Below are 24,115 nucleotides of genomic sequence, written 5' to 3'. Positions count from 1 at the left end.
GAGAAAGCCATCGAACTGTCCCATGAAATAAATTGGCTCAGAACTGTAGCTCATCTAAAAAAGAAAAAATTCCAAATTTCCCTCTGTGGACTCTGGCAGTCACGTGGGAGTGGGTTGTGAGCTGCTGCTGCTGCGTAGGTGGCTTTTGCGTGTGCAGAAGGCGGCCGTGCTGCATGGGTTCTGGCGATGTGGTCTAGCTGGCGCGTGTGTTGGTGGCCTCTGCATGAGTTCATTCTTTACAGCCCCCTGTCAGCCTCATTTGCATAGTGTGACAGGGAAGGAGGGCAGTAGCCTTGCGGTGGAGGGAGAAACACGTCCTTGTACTGTCCCTGTGCTCCCAGGGGCCAGGCCTGGTCAAGCTCCCCAGGCCATGATTCTGATAAAGGGAGTAAAGTTAGGATACAGGTTCACCATCCTTGCAGGAAGGTGGCCTTATCCCCATGCACACCCAGCTTAGAGGGTGGTAGAGACCCACACTGTGGTGCAGAGGAGACCCCATGGTCAAGGTGACAGTGCTGAAGGAGTAGGTCTTCCTGTGGCACGTGGTGGAGATTCTGTACTGTGGTCTGTAAAAGAGCAGACCCATCCCCCTTCCATGCTGTTCTCTGCAAGATTTGAGCATAGGGCTTGGTGCACAAGAGGTACTCAATCCTGCTCATTCACTTACTCATCAAAACCCAGCTGTTGAGTTCATGGGCCCCAGCCTGCACTGTTAACATCAAACCAGAGGGAACCAAGATGGCAGCCAGGGAGCAGAGATCCCATGCGTGGAGCTGGCCAAATTTGCCTTCTTAAAGGGTCGAAACCCACTGACGCTGACTTGGCCTTTTTCACACCCTCTGTTGAAGAGGAAAGTTCTTGTAAAAACCTAACTACGATGTGATTCGTAACTTTATTTCATCCTTTTAACATAAAACCTAAGAATTCTGGGTTGAAAGCAACCTAGTCATTTACCTATCATAGCTTGATACATTTTAATTGAATTTAAACATTATTTTGAATTTGCTGAATGTAAACATCACAATAACTCTAGTGGTGGCAATTACAATATGGGTACTCATCCCTTCTCTTCCTTGGTCTTCCCTCTCTATGGTCTTTCCACGTGAGAGGTCAGAACTTGCAGAATGCAAGGCCTGCTGGTCTCTTGTCTGTCTTAATAGCTAGTTTGCCGTGGCCATGTGGCTTCACACACCAAGGAGGTGCCACAGGCTGTCAGAGGCAAGACCTATGGGAGTTCCTTCACCCCTGATGGCCCAATAGAGAGCAGTGAAAGCCCAGGCCTCCCTGTCTCTTTTGAGGCCTGGGTGCTGTGGATGGAGAATGTTTAGGGATTTTGTTGACAAGCCTAGTGTGTAGTGAGACAACTTAGACTGTCAGGTGCAAACTGCAGGAAAGCAGAACCCCCACAGCCCATTAGAGGCCCTTCAGGTTGACTGCATGTCTGAGGGTGTGAGAGAGGAAGCATGGTACTCAGACAAGATGTCCAAACATCTCCAGGCTGCTGTTCATGAGAAGTGGGTGTCCAGAAAGGCAAGTATGATCTCGATGAAGCTCTGTGAAGAGCATTTATTGATGTCCATTCATCTCAGAAGTGGTATTGGTTCAATGATTCTCCAAGGTCTGTTAACAAAGTGTTTGGAACAAGAAAGCACCAGACACCTTCCAAGGGTCTGAAGTATGCACTTGGGAGAACTTCCAGAGTTGTTTTCAGGACTGGCTGAAGGAGAAAAATCTGAGATTTTTAGCATCTATATAATAAAAGGCCCAAACTTCAAAAAAAAAAAAATTTCCTTAAGTCCCTGCTGTTCTTTTATGAAGACTCTAATGGGTGGTACTTTCTGATATTTGGTTCCAGTGGTGGAGATGGAGATGGATTTGCATTGATCCGTCCATGCTCCTTGTGCTTGAGTAACACTACATGCCCACAAGATGTGACTGAGTTTGAGGAAATGGCCCATGGCTGTAGTGTCAACTCTCAGAGTACTTGAGGCTGGAACCCAAGAACTGGTCTCAGCCGCCCAGTGTTCTAATGAAACAGAATTAACTAACCAACCAATACGCCTTGCAATTTAATAGCCATTTTCTAGATAGAATATACATATAGTGCTTGGTTTCTCTAAAAGAAGGTCTACATGGGTATTTCACCTGCTACACACTGCAAACTATAAAACTCAATGAAAATCTAGTTCAATGGCATTCTCATGGTGCTGGGAAGTATGTGTAAAAAGACCATCCATGTCATGGGGCTAATAATGGAAAAATGGAGGCGTGAAGCTGGGAAGCTCATAGACCAAGGATGTGAGACCAGCTGCCATTTAGGACAAATTTGTGGCAAGAAATGTTGATCTAGGTGGCTGCTTCACTCAGTCAGCTAGCTTCTTATAGAGACTTAATCTGAATACAGAATTTCTCCCATGGCAGTGTCCTTTCTTTAAGGGAGGAACATTTGGAGAAAGCAAATTGTTCTTGCTAAGTCTCAAGGTGTCTCGTGACATGGAGGGATTATCTGTTGAAGGCCACAAGTGCCCCCTTGTACGTGAGATCCTAGGGAGCAGTTTACTGTGGTCCGTGGAAGCTGCTGGGCTCTGCTAGTTTGCGTGTAGAAGGGGCTTTGCAATCCCCAACAGAGACAGTGCTATACGAGCTTCTCCTTCCAATGGAAGTTTCATTCTGAGTTACCCAGAACTTGAGTATCAGAGCAAATATCAGGGGATATGCTGTGCCAAGAATGGTGTAATTTGGTGGACTAGAGCCACAGAGCCTGCAGAAAGCCCTGCAGATTTGACAGGGAGGGCCCAGGTTCAGAACCAGACATAACTGAAAGTCCTTGACATGGTACAACTAGGCCGTATTGCACCTTTATTGAGAACATAAAACAGGACTCCCTCTGAGGGGCCAGCCCCACAGATGCCCAGCTGGCAAAGCAAAGTGTAAACTGGATTTCAGCCCCTACTTGGCCCTCAGCTGCCCTTGTGCAGTGAATGACTCACACCACTGTACATGGTGGCCCTGGTCCGAGGAGCCCCAGTCTCAGGAAGAGCTGTAACACATAGCAGCTTCTCAAGAGGTGGGTGGCCCAGATATGACCTCAGGTCAATGCATGGAGCCTGTCTTTCCCTAGTCCTGTCCACTGGAATCTTCCTTTCACAATGGCTGTAAAACATGAGAGCCACAGTGGGAAACATCTGGCTCATCGTTGTGGGTTGCCTTTGCATCACCTTCCATCTCTCCTTCTGATTCTTTGGTGGGAAGTCCCAGGCATTACTGACTGTGGGGGGCGGGGGGCGCTTCTCTCACTAAAGACCACTTCCTAATGCTCAGCACCCACCAGTCTGCCGTTCTCTGCTGTCTTCCTGGTTTTGCAGTTGACAGATGACAATGAGGGTATGAGGGTGGCCAGAGCAGGGCTCTCTGTCCCCCTGCTCGCTCTTAGGCATGCTCATTCCTTCAGGGTCAACCACAAAGTGAGGAGGACCTCATCAGGGGCTGCCTCTGACATAGAGGACCAGGGGGATGCATGGGAGGAGGGCGAGAGGAAGCAAAGGGCCTTTAGCCAAGGCTCAACAGCAGCAATATGATTGTTCCTTTTTGGATGGTGGCCGAAGCCATCTGATGAGATCTCCACCATGGGGAGGAGAAGCTAGTAAAAGTCCTCTGCATCTTGTGTACAGTTCTGTGGAGTGACGGACTTAAATTAGGAGACGTGGGAGCCCCGAGTAATGGTGGCATCAGCCTCCCTGGACACCTGTGCCTAGGAGCTCAGCTGAAGCCTCAGCTGCCCTCTTGAGAGGCTTGTCAGCTGTAGCCTTGGGCTCCAAGGATGGGAAATGGGGATGCTGGTGCCTGAGCAAGCACTGGAAGCCACAGAGGAGAATGGAGAAGAGGACCAGGTGTTCATCGCAGTGGAGCTTTGTCAAGGTGCTCCTTGAAATTGAAACAGCAAGGGCCGGGAGCTGAGGGAGCCTTGGCATGTGATGAGTGGCATCTCCTCGACAGGCATTTCTGTCCTGCCTGCCAAGGAATGCAGCAGGAAAGTCAGATGGAGACCAGGAAGCTCCGGGAGCCAGCTGTCACCCACCCTCCCTCTCCCCCTCCCTCTCTCTCCTTTTCCTCCCTCTCCGGCCAAAAGCCAAGAAAAAGCTAGAGAGCTAAAAAGTCAGCAGCTCACCTCCCCCTTCAAGCCAGCTCTGCAGGAAGAAACCCCCAGCTCCAGGCCCAGGTGCTGAACTGGAAGTGGAAGCCTGAGGTTCCTGGCAGGTGAGGCAGAGGGCAGACAACCAGGGTGCTCAGCCAACCTGGGCGTTAGCAGCTCCCTCCCCCAGGAGCTTGTTCCCCCTCCCCCTCAGCATGTTTTGGGAACCGCCATGCACTCTGGTAGACTAAGTTCTCAAATACCTAGACTCAGAAGAGCCCCAGAGGGCTTTGACCGCAGTTGAAAAAATCCTTTCGGGCCTCCAGCAAGGGACAGTTGGCTAAAAATCTTTAAACAGAGTTGGTTTCGATTGCCAACGGTCCTTAGGCCCTTTTGGGACCACTGGGTCACAGACCATAGTGCCAGCCTCTCCATCTCAGAGCCCTGAGATCCAGCAGTAGTGACAGCCTAGCCTGCCTGGAGATGGAGGTGGACTTCCATAGTAACATTCAGGAGGGAAAGCATGAAAACCCACCTCCCTCGAGCGGCGAAGACTTCTCCTGGGACTCTCTGCAACTTAGCTGCCCCCATGCAGAGCGGCTCCTGCTTCCAACCTCAGCTTGCTTGCCCCGTGACCTCACGCAAATAACTGGCTCTCTCTGAGGGTTTCTCCTCCGTACAGAGGCTCGGCTAGACAATCTCTACGGACTCTTCCAGTTGGGAGTGTTCTATAAGTCTGTCTTCTTTCTATCCTGAGGTGTCTGAGTTGTGCTAATCATCCTTCAGAATGAGAGAGGGACTGCCTTCCTGCCCAGGAAATGGCTGCCAGCCTTGGAGGCCAGGGAAATAAACCGCAGATAGAATTGAGTTGGGTGTGGATTTAAAATCCTTCCACAAGGATTTGAGGGTAAAGCCCCTGCAGAACTAAGAATGCTGCAGTCTTCCTAAGCCACAAGCCTGCTCCCTCCATTGCTCAGGGCTCCCTCAGACACTGTGACCCTTGGAGGGCAGGGAGGGAGAAGTCACAAAGAACAGGGTAAGCAATACACATCCTGTCAGTCTTGCCAGTTCTGCAGTCCCCGCCCTTCTGGGATGGACGCCCAGCCTGGTGTGAGTTGGGAGGTGGGGGCGTGAGGTCAGCTAGGCAGAAGGGTGGGCTCCAGTGTGGGTGCTGCCAGATTGCCCAGTGCATTGTGGGGCATGGGAAGGAATGAAATGTGAGCATCACACTGCTGCTCACCTCCTACTACACTTTCCAGTTCCCTGGAGAACTCCAGGCCAGCTTGCCAACCTCTCTTAGACCTGGGCAAGAGAGGTTAGGAAAGTCCGCGTTATCCTGACAGTCAGTGGTAGGTTAAGTCTCCTCTGGTATCTCTCTCTCTCTCTCTCTCTATCTTGGCTCCAAGTGAAGTTTGAAAACGCATATTTAATATTACAATTTTGTAGCTGGAAAATGGAAATGTTAAAGTCTATTTTTTATAAACAAACTATAAAATGTATGGCAACTGCATCAGCTTGACTGGTGGGATACAGAAAAGACGAAGTGATACAGTGATTCTCCATGGTGGGGGATGGGGAGGTCTTTCTGAAACTCTGGGAAAGGCTGAGATTTTTATTTATCAAAAAGGGTCGGAGGTTGTCATTTTTGAGACACTCAGCCCTAGACCCTGCCACTTCTCTTGGAAGGAGGAATCCCCAGCTGTTGCAGCTGAAGGTTCAACCTGTCAACCAAAATCAGCCAAAAATGCCCTCCCCGTGAGTGCCCCCTCAGAGAAAAAACGCAGCCGTGACTCAGCCTCCCGACACGGGGGAGGCTGCTCCCCGCCTCCTCCTCTCCCAGCCCTCACTCTCCCCCAACCCAGTCCCTCTCCTGCCTTCCCCAGACCCCAGTGTGCCGAGCAGTCAAGTGAAAATCAAACTCCTATGAGGCAGAAAGGCACAGCTGTGTGTTTACAGCCACTGATTCGGATCCAAATCGAATACCCTGCCAGTCTCCCGCAAGGCAGGCTGGGGGCAAACTCTGGACGTATGTGCCAGGCGGGGAGCTATTTCGGGAGGTGACCTGCAGCCCTCTGTCATAACAGAGCCTTCCTCCCACCCCCCACTCAGGAAAGACGTCCTTCTAGAAGGAGCTCTCACTTGAGAAGTGGCTGATGGGGTTGTGGGATTTCAACCTGTTCCCTGTCACTTGTGCAGTCAGACTTCTGGCGCCTGTCCCCAGGCGGCCACATGGGAATGGCTATGGGCTTTCATCTGTCCAGTAGGAAGGCAGAGGGTGAAGGTGACTGCAGGGCCCTCAGCCGAATGAACAGCGGGAAGTGCAGATATCTCAGGGGACAAGACAGCCACTTCTGCAGAGGATGGGATCCGCCTCAGTCCTGCCAGGGGGAGCAGCGGCACCACTGAAGGGGCAGGAGAGAGAAACCTCCCGGCGTTAGTCAGGCTTTGGAAGAACAGGAACTTAGGTGGGGACAAAGCTGCCAAACTCAAGGTCAGGGAGAGACCCAACTCTGCCTGTGTCCAAACAGAGAGAAGTCAAAGAGCTCAAGGTCTAAGGACTTGGAAGGCTGAGAAGTAAGACTGCCATGGCATTCCCCCGAAAATGAGCTCCTGGTGAAGACAACTTGGGAGTCTTCCCTTTTTTTAAGCAGCAAAAGAGTATGTTTGTTCAAATCGAGTTTGGGAAGCATGGCATTCTGGAAGGAGGGCGGGATACAAATGCATACGTAGAAACAATCTGTGAAACGTTGCTATGAAGCAGAATGCTAAATGGGATACTGCCGGGGAGCTGAGAAGATCAGATTCAAAGATCCCAATCTGGAAGGTATTGCTCATTTGGTAGATAATGGAATTATATTTGAAGAGTATCTCCTTCAGGTGGGATGATGGGTCAAAAACACCTAGATAAAATTTAACCAGATAAAATTTGTTAAAGATAATTCAGTCCCACAAACACAGGATAACATTCATAGCCTTCACTGTAATTTAAGTAAAAAAAATTTGGGAGTCGTAGTTGATGGCAAACTTAATATAAGCAAAAGGAAGATGCAATTGCGTTTTTTGAAAAACAAAAGCAACTTTAGGCTGCAATGACAGAAACGACATGGTCAGAAGAGACAGGTGTGTCACTGCTTTCTGTGTGGTTCTAGACTGTGTTGAGTCTTGGTTCTAAGCCCCCACATTTTATCAGGAACTTTCACAAACTAGAGAAAACTCAGAGGAGAATAACTGGGGACTCTGGAAGCCATGTCAGCTGAGACTGAAGTAGATAAAGATGTCCAGCCCTAGGGAGACTCGATAACCACAGTGAGATATATTTGTATTTGTCTTCCCGAGTGAGTGGACTTTTCTGGATAGCTCTAGGCAAGGCTAGAACACGTGGGTAGAGGATATGGGGAGGGTCACTCTACTGAAGAATATTCTAAAGTAGCAACTTCCCAACAATGGAATTTGTCACCTCGAGGAGCAGTGAGCTCCCTGGAAATGTTCAGAAGCTGAATGGCCAAGGACATTGTAGGGAAAATTTCTGCATTGGCTTCCATCATCTCTTCCAGCTGGAATCCTACGATGCATTAAATATTTGTTAAATGGATTCTACTGCCTTTTATTCTGCAGTTTATAAATAAGCTGTGGAAAAGGAGAATGGATCATATGGAGGGAGTTTGCTGAGACTGGAGGAGAGGGAGCCAAGAGTCAGATTAGACTCTGCCTTGAGGGAGAAAAAGTCAGATGATGACACAGTCAGAGCAAGGGAAACTGTCAAGGAGTAGAATTACTGCCCTCCACATGTCATCCTTGCCTGTTGTTTCGGAGTTTTTTTAAGCCAATTGCTGCTACTGCAGCTGAGCTCTGGGCAACAGGGTTCTCTCCCCTGAATGCCTGAGAGGAAGTCAGCGAGCGGAGGGCATGGGCGCCCGTTGGCACAGGGAGGCGCTGAGCACAGCCGGGGTGGGCGTGTGCGTGGTGCGCCCTGGCTCTGCGTGGGAGAAAGCGTGGCCTGTCATAGTTCCCATCCAGAAAGGGTGTTTTGTTGAAAGCAGAAAAGATGATAAAGCCAATTGCCTCTACCCAATGCCAGTCGCAGAGTCCAGGTGGGCAAGCTGGCACCAGAGACAGAGGAGAAAGTGCCCTCCCTGAGCCCCCTCCTCCTGGGCCCTGCCTCAAGGACTCATCTTCAGCTCAACCCAACTTGGGAAGGGAAGGGTTCTCGTGTCACATTCTTGCCAGCTGTCCTGAGGACCGACCTGATTGCAAACGACACCCCCTCCTCTCTCGGGCCTCGCCAGGGCTGCTTTCAACTCATCATGGGATTGCATAATTATGGTGATTACAGCTCATGGCTTTTTTCCTCTCTTCATCTCTTGCTTTCAAATTCTTTGAGGCCTCTCATTAAACATGGCGATCCCGGTGAAGTCAGCAAAGTTTTAATAAGACATTTTTTTAAAACAAAGGAAAACGCAGTCAGAGTTGATTGTTACCACGTTCGCTCAGACAGTCCTTTAAAACTCTGTCAGGCACAATTGGTGCTAGATATAAGAGGTAGGGGAGAGAGAGGTCTGGGAATCCCAAGAGCACCTATACTTTTTCACAGGGTTGGAGAACCATTTTACACCCTGCCCCTGGCCTTTCTCATTTGCACCAAGAGCATGGTACATCTGAACCCCCATGCTTAATGGGAAAAGACAGGCTGTCAAGCAAGGATCGAGGGCCTGGCCTTTACATCATAGCAGATTAAGTTGGGAAATGGAGATGGAGCAGCCAGTGCAAAACTCAACCCAACCTTGTAATCTGCAGCAAAGTAGTAAGGAAATTCTGATGAGTTTCCTGTCCTGGACGATACCGGAAGGTTCCAGGGCATCCATAATTCTAAATACGTAAAACAGTCAACCATTAGCATTTGTGAGTGATCACTCTCCAGTGGCCATAGGCTTGATGGAGGTTTCCTTGGTAATGACACAGCCTCAGAGCCCAGGATTTGCCAGCCCTCAATCATAGCTTTCCTGAATTGTTTCTAGATCTGTGGGACATTATGAGAAGGATCCCCAGGAAGGGGTGTGGGTGGGGTGGTGGCCACCAGAGTCCCTGACCTGCCCTTCAGCAGCTTTGTTCAGATTTGGTGTCACGTCCCCTTCCTTTCCATACTCCCCAGGACTACACGGATGACTGTACAGCGAGGTGTGTCTTGCTCCAGCAGGAGTGTGTTTTGAGAGGCCCCAGATTGGCCCCTCATGGCTGCCTGCCCTGAGCCATCCAGACTGCTTCTTACCTTGTCGGTAGCCAGCTCTCTGGAGAGTGACTGAACAGCACCAACCACCCTGAGTTAAATGTCGTTGGAAAACTAGCAGTGACATTTCCCTCAGTTGCATTCTCTTCCCCTACTGCAGATGACCTGCTGTCTTTGCCCCCTGAGAACAACGTCACTTTAGTGCCCACCAGAATGTAGAGAAATGGGCTAAGTTAGAGATGGGCAGCCCCGGTTGAATCCGATCTCTCCACCTCATATTGGTATAAGACCCCGGCAGGTTGCTCACTTGCCCGATGGGTAGAATGAAGCCTGATGCACGGGGTGGACGTTGGCACTAATGAGGGCATAACAGCCATCGCTGCTGTTTCTTGGGGCTCACGGTGTCACACTGTGGGCGTCCAAGTCATGCTGAGCTTGGCCTGAGAGGGATTTTGCTTCTACTCCATCTCTGCCACTTAGCTGTGTGACTTGGGCAGCTCCTCTAAGCCTCAGTTTCCTCATCTGTAAAAGGGAGCTAAGAGTAAATGATTAAGTGGGAAAAAATACCTAAGGTGCTCAGCACAGTGTTTGTAGTGTATGTGCTCAAGTGTAGCGCTTCGTATTATTATTTTCATTATGATGATGTTATTTGCAGCCCATGCGTAGCTCTTATTACATTATTTAATTTCCAACAATATTCTGTGAGGTAGGTATCTTTGTATTTATTTTGCAATTGAGGATGAGTACGTGGGTATCTCATATGTGACAATGTGTGCAAAGCACACTTATTTAGTATAGTGACCAGCTCATGGAACTACTCAATAAATGGTAGCTATCGTTATTGGCCTCTTTTTAAAGTTGACTCAGAGAGCCAGTTTCTCCACTTCCCCTGGGAATGGCAGGACTGTGGGGCCCCGCAGGCCAGCGTATGCCCTGTGGTCAGTTTCTTGGAGCCCCTAAGCACTTCCCAGGAAGGTGTGGGAGCTGAGGGGCTTGTAGCTGTGTGGTTCTAGGAGGTGGAGAGAGCCACCCAGAAAATGGGACATAGTTGTCAGAATCTGGCATTTGCCCCCCTATTGAGGTGCAGGACCATAAGATGCCTCCTGCGTCCAGACCCAGACCAGGGATGGTTCTCCCCCTGATAAGAGCATGAAATCCAATCCTCCAGATGCAGCGCTCTGCATGCAGGAGCCTCATTCCCAGAAACCCTCACCTCTCAGCTGTCTGCCTGCCCGGAGCCACCCTGAGCAATACGGCCTCACTGAGTCTGGTTGCTCCATCTGCCAGATAAACAAAGGCTTGTGTTTTTTAACCACATACTACAAAGTGGGGTTGTTGGAAGAGTCAGAAGCAAGTGGCAGGGGATGCTTTGAAATCCCCCCTAAACCAGACCCCTGGGGTGCACGCTCCTACTACTTGTGGTGTTGACAGAAACAGAAGCAGAGAGGCCATTTCCACTGGCACAAATGGCTTTTTCCTGGGGAGAATCCAGGTTTTATATATGTATCTTAAAGTAAATGCTTTAAGTTTGCAGTGTTTGTCAAAGATTGGCATCTCTTTTAGAGCCTGATAGAAAACTCTACAGCCAGTCATGTGGTTGCTTATGCACCTTGCATGAGATGCTTATGTAAGTGCCTGCAGTGTAAACATGCACATAAGCGTGTGCACAGCTATATACACAGGTGCATATGCTGCCTGCCTGATATACGCCTCCGTGTTCAGTGTATGGTACATGTGTAACATACGCTGCAGACCTGCATGTGCCCATGCATGGATTGCATGCCTGCTGCAGCTGTATGCATGTCTGGGCAGGGGCTCCCTTAAGCCACAGGTCTTCATGGTTTCAGCTGGATAAGTTATTCTTCACTTCCCTTCCTAAAAACACAATTGCCTAGTGCTGCTGGCGCAGAGTCAGAATGGCCGCTGCATTTCACCCCCGAGGTGGCTTCCTTCCAGCAGTGGGTGAGTGATCCCGGCGTCTGCACTCTCTAACCTTCTTTGGGATCCTTTTGCACAGAAGGTGCTCCAAAATCTGGAAGAGATGATCTGTTTGTCCGTGGCCTCATCTCCACCCACCACTCCTGTTCTCACGCTCTCGTTCCACAGACAGCCAATGGCACCCATTTTTGGTGTGCTCATTTTTGCACCCATAGTTCTTCCTTCCTAAGAAACAAGGAATTGAGGGGTCCAGAAATGATGCTGAGATGAGTCCCTCGTCCCAGAGGCAATGTGCAAATAATGTCTTTAGGTATTGATCCTGTAACTCGCTTCTCCTGGACCTCTAGCAGAACAGGACAAAAATGCCCACTACCTTTCAGGATGCTTTTAAACCCAACAGCAGCATCCTTAGGCTTCGTCTCCTGGTTACAGCTTCCATAACCCTTCCTGTGTGGCCCAGGGCCAACTCCTACAGGACACTTGGAAATCTCACATTTCTACATACTAGACCACCAGGGGAGAAGGGGGCTGGGGAACCACCCATCTGCTACCCCACAAGGACCAAAAGCATCGCAGCAACATATGACAGGGCTGTAAGAGAGTAGGAAGGTTCTCTGTGCCTAGGAATTCCATCCACCCAAGTTTTATCCAGAGATCTCTTGAAAATGCTGCTTGACCCTGCTGCAGTTTTTCAGGTTAGAAATACATGTCTGATAAATGCCTGCTGACCTGCATTCCTGGTGGTAGAGAGGAGAGAGAAGTGTGCTGGCCCTCTGCATATGCTTCCAAATAGACGTGGACATTCATAGAAAGATTATGCTTTTGGGCCATGGGGGCTGTGCCTTCTAGGCTCTGCCTGGGCAGCTGGCTTAACCAAGGACCCCAACCAATGGGCCTGTTTTGGGTAAATGTGTTTGTAGGAGATAAGAGGTGCCCTTAGGAAGGTGAAATTAGAGTCCCCGTGGGTCCTCAGGAGGATCACACACTGCCAAGCGATTCCTCCTGCTGTCTCGTCCACAATTTCGTGTTACTGCACTCCAGTGGCACGCTCTCCTATAGCCATCCTCAAAGGTCACTTGAACTTCCTAGTTGAAAAAAAGTAGCATCAAGTTGTTGCCATACATGTTAGCTCAGGGCCGGTCTTCCTCAGCAATAAAAGAGGAGGATTGGCATGGATGTTAGCTCAGAGCTGATCTTCCTCACAAAAAAAAAATGATTGCCAATAGCAACACAGCCATGTCCCTGTTTCCTTGAGTCTTTTAACCTTTCGTAATTTGGAGTGAACTAGAGCTGAGATGCCAAAGTGCCTTTGGGGAGGAGGAGGAGAGGAAGAGGCAGGCATTGCTTGGGCCACAGGAAGTCATGCTGCTGAGGAGCCTTGCGGCAGAATGCCCGCCTCTACTCCGCTCCTGGGTCCACCAAGAACTTCCTGCAAGCTGAGTGTAGAAAGAGCAACAGGTGTGTTCCGTGGCAAGTAGAGGAAGGAGAGATGAAAGATTTGGTAATAAGAAAAGGGAGCATTTCACCACATGTGGGTAAAGAGCGCAGGGAAAGTGGGAATGCACAACATGGAAGGGAGGCTGGGGAGTCTGTGCCGAGCATCCTGCCACCAGCGTAGGGCACAGCTGCTGAGCCCTTGTCACTCCCGGCATGCCTGCCTGGTTCCAGATTTTTCTCTGCACAGCTAGGGGACCATGGAGGACAGTCTTCTACCACCCACCCAAACTAACAGGCAGAGGTTGGCCTTTGCAAAGAGTCCCATAAGTGATGAGCATGATGGGGGACAAGAGTCAGATGTGCCAGGAACCTGACCCAGGGAGGGCTTACCCAGCCTGGCTAGGACACCCCAATTTAGGCACTTGATTCTAATTGGAGTGAGGCAGCTCTGCCTGCCCCGCCTTAGAAAGGTAAACATCACACCTGCTTCTCTCCCCCCACCCCCGACAGTTGCTATGGAGATCCCAGAGGCATCAGCACCAATGACACAGGGCAACAAACAGGAGTGGTGCCTTCACGTGGCCTGTCCAGCGGCCACTGCTTTAAATTCACGTGCACCAAGCAGTGGGGACCCGAGCCCCAGCTCAGCACAGTAGCCAAAGGCTCACTTTGCCAAGCTTTCCAGCCAGAAGGTGGCACCTCCCTCTCTCAGGATTCCCAAATATGATGAGGGGAAGCACGTCAGGCAGAGCAGAAATGCCTGAGGTGGCCTCAGCAAGCCCAAGAGCTGAAGCTTCTTTCTCAGTGAGGTTGGGAAAATCACCCCGCACTGCCCAGAGAGGTCGCCACATGTGGGCGGGCATGGACCTGGTCCTTAAGGGCATGGTCCTTACCCCTGGGCGTCTCCACCTGCCTGCCTCCTTGAAAGCCACAGCCGTGCACAAAGTAGAAGGTGTGTGTGTCGTGAAGGCCGACCCACTCGGCTCTGCCACTGACTAGCTGCGTGCTCTCAGGCAAGTGGCTCGAGCTATATTTGAGCCTGTTTCTTCATCTGTCCAGTGGGGGTTAAAGTAATACCTAACTGCCAATGATGGTGTGGACGTTGGCAGAAGTGTCCGTAAAATGCCTAGAGTGCTCGACACGCCATAGCTGCTCAGTGTTCAATAACAGGTGCCTGTGAGTGACTGTCTCGGCAGCTACCCTGTGTCCCTAGTAATGGGACCATCCCCACCCCGCCACCATCAAGGTCTGGGCGATTTGAAGAGGAGGGCACTTGAGAAGGGAGGTATGTGAGATATTGATGTCACCCCATTGAGCAGGAATAAGAGATTCCAAGAGAGTCTCTGGGAAGTCAGGGGATAGGTCGGTTCTTTCACATTTAGTTCAGATAGGAGGGCTGGAGACTCACTTTCTCCAAATTAAAATTAAAAAAAAAAAAAAAAAGCACTGGTAGTTGCCAGTACAGGCTAGAGTAAGGTATCTGAACCTGCTAATGTTCCCAGTGACGTTTTGTGGGAATTGCTTTCAGAAGATATGGCTGCTGGCAGACTCCATAGACCCACCGTTGACATGGCAAACCTGGTTGTTTATAGCACCGTACAAAAGATGGTGGGCTGTTTCAAAAGAATCCATTATTTTCATTTTGATCTTATTCCTCATTTTTTTAACAGATTTGAATGTACATGAATGTATATTAATTCTTCAGCCAGTGAACTATTTTTTTTATTAATTCAATTTTTACCTCTCTCTTGATTTTTTTAATTTGGGTGTTATTTTATGTTCGTCGCATCTTATTTTAAAAAGTCAAGTAAAGAGAGTATTTTAAAAGCAAATAAAATGCCCCTCAGCTCCTGAGAGAGATCAGAAAGCTGGGCAAGGACCCCGGAGGAATACAGACCCCAGGAGTGGATCTTGTCACAGGGGTCTCTCTACCCCCCCCCCCACTACTGAAGAGTGAGGAAGCCAGAGACGTCCCCTCCTCCTCTCATGCTGCTCTGACCTGGCTCTGCTGTGGATCAGCAGTGTGTAATCTTGGGTTAGGCCCCTAACCTGGTTTTCCCATTTCATCTGCCCCACTTTGCCTCACAAAGTTGAGTAGAGAGTGATGAGAGAGGGAGAGTTGAAAAGTTTTTTGAAACAATTCTATATTAAGGATGGATTTTCCCACCATCCCCTGCCAGAGTTTCTCAGACCCCTAAACTATTCCAAGAAAATGGCACTTTCTCCCCAATTTTAAACATCATTGAGAAAGGAGATGCCGCAGAGTTCCTTATACTCCCTTTTGAAATCATTCCTTTTGCTTTGCTCGGTGGGAAAGGGCCACCAGGGGCGCCAACCTCTGGGGAAGTCACCCGATGAAGTTAGGCAGGTCCTTGACTTCTCCGCATCCTGCTGAACCCAAGCCAGGATGCTTACCTTTCCACTTGGATCTTAGGCTCCTGACTGCTCTTCTCAGCAAGTCTCCCCCAGGCCTGTGATTCCACACACACTCATCATTTATGAACTTGAGCATCATCTACTCTTGGTGACCTTCAGTCTCCTTAAGAGGACAACTCATCTCTAGGGCCTCCCTCTTCTTGCCTGCTGAGGTCATTTGATGAGCCCTGTTCAGCAGAACACCATTTTTCATTAGCAAGGATGAAAAATGCCTGTGTGTCACAACAAGGTGATCTGTTTGGATCAATGGAGACTAGAAATAGTGTTCCAAATTAGCTCTCTTGCAAGTTCTAGTTCCTCTAGCAGAGGAATCTGGGTTTCTCCTCTACTGGAGGGGGAAGCATTAAATTTGGCCAAAAGGCAAAGTTGCTGGGATAGCAACTGAAAAAGAGTAAGGAATGGGAAATTTCAAAGCAGAGAGGTGATAGCTGGGACTTTTCTTCTAATCTTTTCTTTTTCTTTTGAGGTATAATTACATATGGCAAAATGAACAGATCTGAAATGTATGGTTCAATGAATTCGACAAATGTATGCATCAGTGTAACCTATACCCATCACTCTAGAAAGTTCTCCCATACCCCTTTCCAATCAATTCCACCCCTCTCCCCAGAGGTAACCATGGTTGATTTCTGTCCCCATAGTAGAATGGATTTAGACTTGGTGGACTTGAGATCTGTAACTTCAGCCTCAGGTCATCTGAGAAAATCACAAGAAAATCTCATCAGCAGCTCAGATGTCTTTAGTCCCTTAGCGTTGAAGGGGTCCTGCCTGAGCCTCTACGGCCTGGCTCCACTACCCCCAATATGCCATCTGACCCCCAGGGCTACTCTCTGAGCCGCAGCCCTTCTTCCAGCCAAAGTGTTTAGCATCAGCCTCCCAGGTAAGTAAGTGGCGAAAGCTCTTGGTAACCGGGATCCTGCATGCTTTGTTGATTAATATCTGGAAGCACAGTGCACAGAACCACAGCATGTCAAACAGCATGTTGATTTTTCTGAAAGCTGTCACAAAAGGGAGCTATTCCTTTTGTGTGTTTCCTTTTAGAAACAAAAGATTCCATGACCACCTTCTTCCAGGCTTCTAGCCATCAAGATGGCCACAGAGCTGAAATGATTAGTCAGGGTGGAGGGTGGGAATTGAATGTGTGGGTGTTTGTGAACCCAGCACTGAGCACATGGTCCATGAAATTGAAGGATCCTGCTGGATTAAACTTTGCCAAATGTCTCGAAGGTGAAAAGCACTTTGTCTGTATGCAAAGCTTTAGTGTCTCTGGAATGTACCTTCTGCCGCTCAGTCCTAATCACTGGATATTTTTTCACTTGGACAAAGGCTGCCTACTAATAGCATTTTCAACCACCTTCAGCTGCCTCGCTCAGCTACGCCAAGGCCTCAGGCTGAGCTGGCTGCAGTGTTCTGGCACCATGATCCGTTCCCAACTGACCAGCACTGAGGAACATCACACATTCACATGCTGAAAAAAAACCCTTCCCCTGTAACTATGCAAGATGCCAGGCAGAGGCAGAATTACCACTCTCCTTCCTGTTTCCTTCAGAATCATCTAAACTGGAGGCAGGGATGGGGTGAAGAGGAGGGAGGAGGGAGCCCTAGAGGGTGCAGGTGGGAGCTCTCCTCTCTCTGGGCAGAGCAGGAAGCTCAGGAGCCCCAGCAAGCCCCTAGCAGCATAGACTTTGGAACAGCTCATCTCTGAACACAGATAGCCTCTGCTGTCAGATTTCACTTTGATCCCTGAAAACTACAGCAGCCTCGGCTCTTCAGAAGGAAGGCAGCTGCTTAGCCAGTGTGATTGCAGGATTTCTTCCCCAAAGCCCAAGGCCAGGCATTTAGCCATGCCTGTGTCCTGCATGAGTAACCACCTTCCGGTCTGAGCCTACCCTTCCTCAACCTGGGAGGTCACTGCATAGGACAGATTGCAGCTGGGCTGAGCTGGCTTCCAAGCAAACCCAGACCCTCGCCACCTCCCTTAGCAGCAGAACTGGCATTTGGTAAATGCGTGAGCTTAGGAGTGGGGAGAGGGAGACAAAAATGCCCAGGAGCTCCACCTGGCTTGCTGAGAAGTTGGGAACAGTCTCAGGGTCTGTTCTCTGGGCTGATCAGCTGTACCCCTTCCACCACCCCCACCACCCCACCCCGCCCCTGAAGCCCTAAGAAAGGGAAGCAGCTGGGGAAAGGGGAGGGGCAGGATTGATGGGCTGGCCACAGGGCCTTGAAGTCAGAGCTGTGAGGTTGAGCTCAGGACTTAGGAAGAGATTAATTAGCACCTCCAAGCCCAGCCCAGCCCACTCTATAGAACCGGGAGGGGTCAAGGGTGGGGGGCCTCAGGGCCAAATTCTCCTAAAACAAATAGACACACAATCCTCCAGAAATAGCATCTCCAACATCCCTCAACCCACAGCCCCCTCTCCAGCCAAAATGACTTCACTAATGAGGAAGAAGCTGTAATGAGGGTTTGGATGCTTGGTGAGCCTCACCTGCTTTGTCTCTGGGCTTTTAACATACGCACTGGCCACAGTCTGAATCACAGACTGTGATTCAGAAACTTTAGTGATTTCTTTTTTCTCACGTTGCCAGCAAAATCAGAGCCCCAAATGCTGCGTATGGCAGACCCGGAACATATATATTTGAGTGCACAATGTGTAATCTGTCCCCTGGTGGAGGAGGGATGGAAGGAACAGGGAGGAGCCAGTATTTGGTGTGTGGTTGCCGCAGCCATAAGCAGCACGCAGAGGAAAGCAAGATTCCTCAGTGCCTTCCATAGGAGCAGGGATGGATGTGGGTAAAGGGGGTGGGGAGGTTTGTTAGTGCTCTGGGACCAGGAGGCCCCTGGATTCATCAGCTCCACATCTCCCCAGAGAGGACCTCACACACACCCATGCTTCCTGCCTTCAGGCCTACCTCGAGAAGGCGCATTCCCAGGTGAACCAACTGGATGACAAATGCCTCGAGCTCCATCTGAGAAAGGGCAGTCAAGGAGAGGAACAGCCATATGTGTGCCTTAGAATCCAGGGCTGGAGGGAGTCCTTGAAGGTCAGCCTCTGCCATCTACAAGCTGCTGTGGTACCTAACTCACTATACAGAGGAGTACCGTTCTGCTTTTAGTGATTTGCAAAGACTGGCGCTGCAACCCTCCAGGATTAAAAAAAAAAAAAAAAAATCTGATTAAAAACTGTTTAGCCCAGTATAAATGTATCCTGCTACAGGCTAAGTTTAGTGTATTTGAAGATTCAGATAAGGTTGCTGATGGGGAGATTTTGTGTGCATGTGTGTGTGTGTGTGTTTAAGATAGGGGAGAAAAAAATGGCAAGTTTTGTCTCACTAGTGAAAATGAGGAGTGAAAGAAAGGGGAAAAAAAGGGCAAGAGGAGGTGGGTGCAGACTTTCCAACAGCTCCTGAGGGTAAATCCATCTGGACAGGCTCCCATCCGTGCCATCGGAATTCTCAAAGTCAAGCAGCACCTCCCTCCATGGAGAGCTAAGCCAGAAGACACATTGTCCTGCATCCAGCAAACTCACAGCCCGTGTTGTTCGTTTATTAGATTTACCCATTATCCATCAATTCATCAATCAGCAGGTTTATTGAGTACCCTAGCAGGCTTCACAAACCTGATCAATTTTTTTTAATTACATCCAGCTTACATGCAGCCAAGCCCAGTAAACAAGATGAGCCCTCACACCCCACTTGGAAATGAACGTGAGGAATTGCTGGCCCTTGCAATCTCGTGCTACCAAACAGCACAGCCCAGGCTGCAAGCGATCGTGTGCTGCCCTTTGCAGATGGTGTTGGTGACACTGACCCGCTGTCAATAATAGGATGGGTTTTGGGTGTTTTCTCAGACACAGTGATCAATCTGCTTGGGGCCAGCCACACTCTCCTCTAGACCCCTGTCCGATGCTATGGATTTCTGAAAAGGGGGAGCAGGGACTGGGGAAATACATCAAGGCAAATAAGCAGAGCCACTGAGCCTCGTTCATCCTCCTCCTCCCTCCTCTTGGTGCCCAGTCCCACAAGAGAGGCTCCTCAGCCATCTCCCCCCAACCCTGCCCCTGGCATGTGAAAAATTGGCCACTCTCAGGACCTCTGTGCTTCATGTACCAGGCCTCGCGGTCCAGTTCATTTTTTTCGTTTTCAAGAAGAAGCTGGGTTGTAGGGAAGGGCTTGTAGACTTTCTGATGTGGCGTCATCAAACTCAGTGCCTGGGTACCGCAGATGGGGAGCCAGGAATATAGGTGATGCAGGAGTGGAGTGCCCTGGGCCCTACAGTGGCCCCTGTTCATCAGCCCAGGCTCCGAGCCTCGCTGAATGCCCTGTGCTCTCAGTCCCAGAGCCGGTCATCAGGGGAACCCAAAGTCCATGTGTCTCCCCCAGGGAGAATTCATCCTACATTTCAAACAGGACTCTTGGGTCTTCTGCATTCTTAAGACTAGTTAATTCATTAGTTCCTAACCTCCCAGATCCTTAGCCATCATCTATTTCCGTCAGCCCACCCTCCCTGATCTTACTGCTCCCCAATCTACCTTTTCCTTCCTCAGTTGAATAAAATCAAGTTCAGGGCCAGCCCACAGGTGTTGAGAGACGCCCTACCTAAGGGGTTGAAATGCTTGGTTTGGGGTAAGTAAAATTCCCACACCCCAAAAAGAGTACCAGCCACACCCTGACTCCCTAACCTGCCCCAGAGTCCTGGTTGTTCCAGCTGCCTGCAGTTAAGGCTCCCAAACCCAGAGATCAAAGGAATCAGGGAGCTAAGTCATTTGGCCTCCATGGCTCGTGCAACAATTAATCCACCTGTCTGGCTCTCTGTCTCTGTCTCTGTGTGTGTGCGCCTGTGCGTGCCTCTCCGTCGCCTGTCTCTGCAGGGAAAGTCGCTGGCGGGCAAGCGCCTCACCGGCCTGATGCAGTCCTCCTGACGGTTCCCATCGCAGGGCCCGGGGACGAGAACCACGCGGGCAGGCGGCGGCGCTCCACATCCGCGGACAGAGCCTCCTTAAGGGGAGATCTGGTCACTGTGAAGGAGAAAGAGTGAGGACGATGGAGGGCAACGGTGGGAAGACTCAGGGGGTGAGCGGGGAGAGCGGAAAGAAAGAGTCCACAGAGTCTGGGGTCGCCCGGCAGGGGCCCCTGTTTACAGCCCTCTCTTCCTTGTACAGTCGTGCGCCGACACCCGGTTCTCTGAGAGGTCCTTGTCACTAAACCATTCAGGGGAGAACACCTCGGGGGCTCCTGTTGTGACTGTCACCTAACATTATATTCTTATTCGCATCACTCCTCCGCGGTCTGGGGGATCACGCCTTCCGGCAAATGCAAAAGGGACCAGCTGGCCCTGAGCACATCCAGTATTTCGCGCTGCCTCCCCACCGTCCCCCTGGTGAACCAGCAGCACCCACCATAGTTACAGCCACTGTGTCCCGCCCACCTCCTGCCTCCCCCCATCTCTGTGGCCACCGGGGTGTAAGGAGCTGGCACCAGGCGCCACCCTCAGGCGACATGTCCCAATCACGTCGTCAGTGCTGAGCAACCTCATGGATGGCTTCACCTCAAGTTCTTTCAAGCCCCTTGGAGGCCAACTTTGGAAGAGGTCTCCACAGGCGGGGTGGCTGCCCTCTGGTCCTGTCAAATGTCTCAAGGGTCCAACACCAGAGGAAGTGCCAGTCTAGATGAAAGAGCTTCTGGTTTACAAGATGCGCAGGTCCTGACCATCTTTTTAAAAATTTATTATTTCGTAATTTATTCTGGTTTTGCCCCTTGCTCTTTGGTTTGTTCCCTCATGTTTTACTCAAAATAAACATGGCCATGAACTCAGGGGCCATTGGGATCCTTCCCTCTGGCAGCCCCAGGTGGAAGCTGGGAGGGCTCCCAGCTGGAGGCAGATGGGTGGCAAGGCGGGCAGTCCTGAGGGCGGGGCCGGGACCCTGCGGGACCAGGTCTCCTTATGGTCTGAAGCTGGGGCAGAATCTGCTACAGAGGGACTAGGCCAGGGCCAAATGATTCTCTGATGGCCCAGCAAAGGCGCCCCACTAACCGATACCAGACATCAAGGGAAAAAGCAGACAGAAAGCAAAACCTACAAAAACCTGCAAAAGACCCCCTTGTCTTCCCTTCGTGCGTGTGTCAAAATGACCACCTGCCAACTTGGCTACAAGATCCTGTACGTAAACCACTGAGTCAGGTGCCCGACGTGTAGTAGGTGCTTAGCAATCGGTATCTATTACTCGTCATTGTCGTTGTCGTCACGTGACTCCCATGAGCCCTCGGACAGAGCGGAATTCAGCGACACTGAATTTGAATTCAGACACTCTCCCCCACCTGCTATGACTATCCTTCTTTGAGCTGTTTTTGGCCCTAGGTGAAAACTCTCCCTTGGGAGTGTATAAACAGCAAACGTAGAAGCAAAAAGCAATCACTGGTACATCTCTCCTCATGTAGGCAGATTCACCAGCTGCTGACCAAAGGCTCATAAGCTTGTTTGCAGACCCTGCCTCCTGGGTGCTCCCCTATGACTGTCTTGCCAACCCCCCGCCCCTTCATGCCCTGTCAATGTCTGATTCCACAGGGCCCTATCCCCAGGGCCCCAGCCGTCCATTCCTCAGTGGGGCCCCCAGGGGCATCAGGAGTCTTGATCATGGTTGTACCCTCATGGGTTCTTGACTGCCATGCCTCAGTTTCCCCCACTGGCAGTAGTTGCTCTCTCTTCGAGGCACAGTGGAAATTAGATGGCGTATGTTGAGTCCTCAGAGTATCTCCAAAGGTGGTGATATAGACCCAGAGTCTCATCGGACACTCCCACGCCCTTGTTCCACGCAACCTCAGCACAGAGCCTGGCACTTGTAGACAGTAACTATTTGATGAGTAAAGGACTGAGATGAAGCCCGATCCCATGTTCTGGAGTCTTTTGACCCCTCCTCTCCTCCACCTCTCCTTCCATCCTTTTTATCCTCTTGCTTTTCACGCAGACCTCCTGTTTCAGAACAAAATTGCAGTTCAAGTTCCTCTGCACCTAGCATTGCCCAAAGGAAGCGCCTCCCTGCCAAGGATCCCCAGCTGTGCTGACACTGAGGTACAGGATGTATGGACAAAGGAAGTTCCAGAACAGTGGGTGCCTCTGTGCCCTCGGTTATCCAGGGCAAAGGCCCGGCTGCCTCCTGCCCTTCCCCATGGCTATAGCCAGGGCAGGGTGGGCTTCACCGGCCATGACGTCTGTGCCCTTCTGGCTGCTGCTCCTGAGCAATGCTGGCCTGCGACTTGGCCCACCCTGGAAGTCCCCAGAGGGGACTGAGCCAGGTGGACTGTAGCCCTGAGATGGAGCAGGCTGAAGCCTTCCAGACTCCTCTGGGGACATCCAGCAGGCTCAGTAGAGGTCAAGGCTCTTCAGATGGATTCAAACCCAGAGCAATAACCCCCACATCCCACCTCCCAACCAAGGCATGCTCAGTCCTGTGACCACCAGCACGTGCTCCTCAGTAGATCACGCCCAGCTACGGGGTATAGGACAGGGCTGCTCAGCCCAAGTTGGGCAGCCCAAGGCCAGTCTACTGTGCAGACCTTAGAATGCAAGTACCCTGGGAAAATCTGGTCTTGGCGAGTTCCCCAATAGCCTGATCTCCACAGCCATTAATTCAGACCAGATTAGACTTTTGAAGGCAGTTCTGTAGCAAAATAGACTTTGCTCTTTTGCCCTGTCCTGCCTCAGCTCCCCTGACTGGGCATGGTCTCTGGGCCTGGGACTCTTCCGGAAGCAGGCTCACAGGGCAAATATCATGTTGGCAGCCCCATAGCCAAAGCATCAGGGCAGCCTTAGAAGTGACCACCTCCCCATCAGGTCAGACACACAGGTACCTGGCATTGGGCATCTGACTGAAATAGCCTTTGCCTACATGGGAAGAGTAGAACTTGTAGATTGGCTCACATAAGTGCCCAGGAGCAGCCCGAGGACCTGATCAAAGCAGCAAGAACTCTCTGGGCTGGGAGAGGGCTCCTGCCCTTCCAGGAAGTGTTGCTTTGTTCCCCCGGGAAGGTGTTGTTGCACCCCAGGAACACAGCAGGGCCTGGCCCACCAGTGCAGTCAGCCAGGCCATGCTCCAGGCCCACCACTGCCCAGGGGTCAGGACAGGCCAGCGCCCAGGAGGGACCTCTAACAACTCTGAGTTGTTGCTTAGACCAGTGAACACATGAGGACATGCGCCAGGGGCTTTTCCCCAGGCAGCATTGCTGTTGTGTTCATACTACCTCACCGACAGGACACTGAACCAGGAGGCTGCCACCCGTCTGGTTCCCTTGGCTGGTTTAGGAAGTTGATGTTTTTCCTAAAACGCACCCCTCCAGTTGTGCTCAAAATGCATGGGCTTCAAAAGTCACCACCAGAAAGCCTTTCCAGAAGCTGGAAAAGATTGGGGGCTCTTGGTCTTTGGGTCTTGCAGAATGTATTGGAGGAAGGAGGTGTTCCAGCAAGGTCTGAAGCTGGAAAGCCCTGTAGGGGACGATAACATGCCACCAGCCTCCAAAGGGGCTGGCCGAGTTGAGTGTATTCTAAGGACCATGTGTGGCACAGTCCGATAGTGGCCAAGTCAATCCCTGATAACTCACCACTGGACCCTCTGAAGAGAGATCTCTGTTGGTGTAACCATGGCAATGGCCGACGCCAGCAGCCTACTCTTTAGTACCACCCAGTGATAAGATATCCTCTGGGTACCACCCAGGGGTCATAAAGTAGCAAAGTAGCAAATGTAGCAATAAGGGACCCAGGGCCATAAAGGCACAGGGTCCAAATAACCCACCCTTACCCTCTCCCCAGTCCCGGTGAGATCTCAGAGCCGGCTGCTGTCAGCTGTCCTGGGAGGGAGGCCCTGCTCCACACCGAGGGCTCCTGGTCTATATTCTATCCCACTCACCGCATGATCATGGACATGGCAGAATGGCCTCCTCATAGTGCATGTGGTTCT

The 24,115-nt window shown here is 50.7% G+C and overlaps 1 protein-coding gene across 1 annotated transcript in view; it reads left to right on the top strand.

Moving 5' to 3' along the window:
- The window catches only part of RGS6 (regulator of G protein signaling 6), a 528,845-nt gene extending 508,319 nt beyond the window's left edge, over window positions 1-20,526 (top strand). Inside the window, 4 exon segments of the mRNA XM_087447760.1 lie at window positions 1,115-1,169; window positions 1,172-1,233; window positions 18,182-18,209; window positions 20,036-20,526. Of these exon segments, the coding sequence (XP_087303886.1) occupies window positions 1,115-1,169; window positions 1,172-1,233; window positions 18,182-18,209; window positions 20,036-20,202 (312 nt within the window). The 3' untranslated portion in view covers window positions 20,203-20,526.
- The last annotated feature ends 3,589 nt before the right edge of the window (window positions 20,527-24,115 follow it).

Source organism: Ceratotherium simum, chromosome 24, assembly GCF_057802395.1.
Source record: "Ceratotherium simum simum isolate JZ-2026a chromosome 24, ASM5780239v1, whole genome shotgun sequence".
NCBI lineage: Eukaryota > Metazoa > Chordata > Mammalia > Perissodactyla > Rhinocerotidae > Ceratotherium > Ceratotherium simum.
The sequence above is the reverse complement of the archived record's forward strand: the minus strand, read 5'-3'. Positions and strand labels throughout refer to the sequence as shown.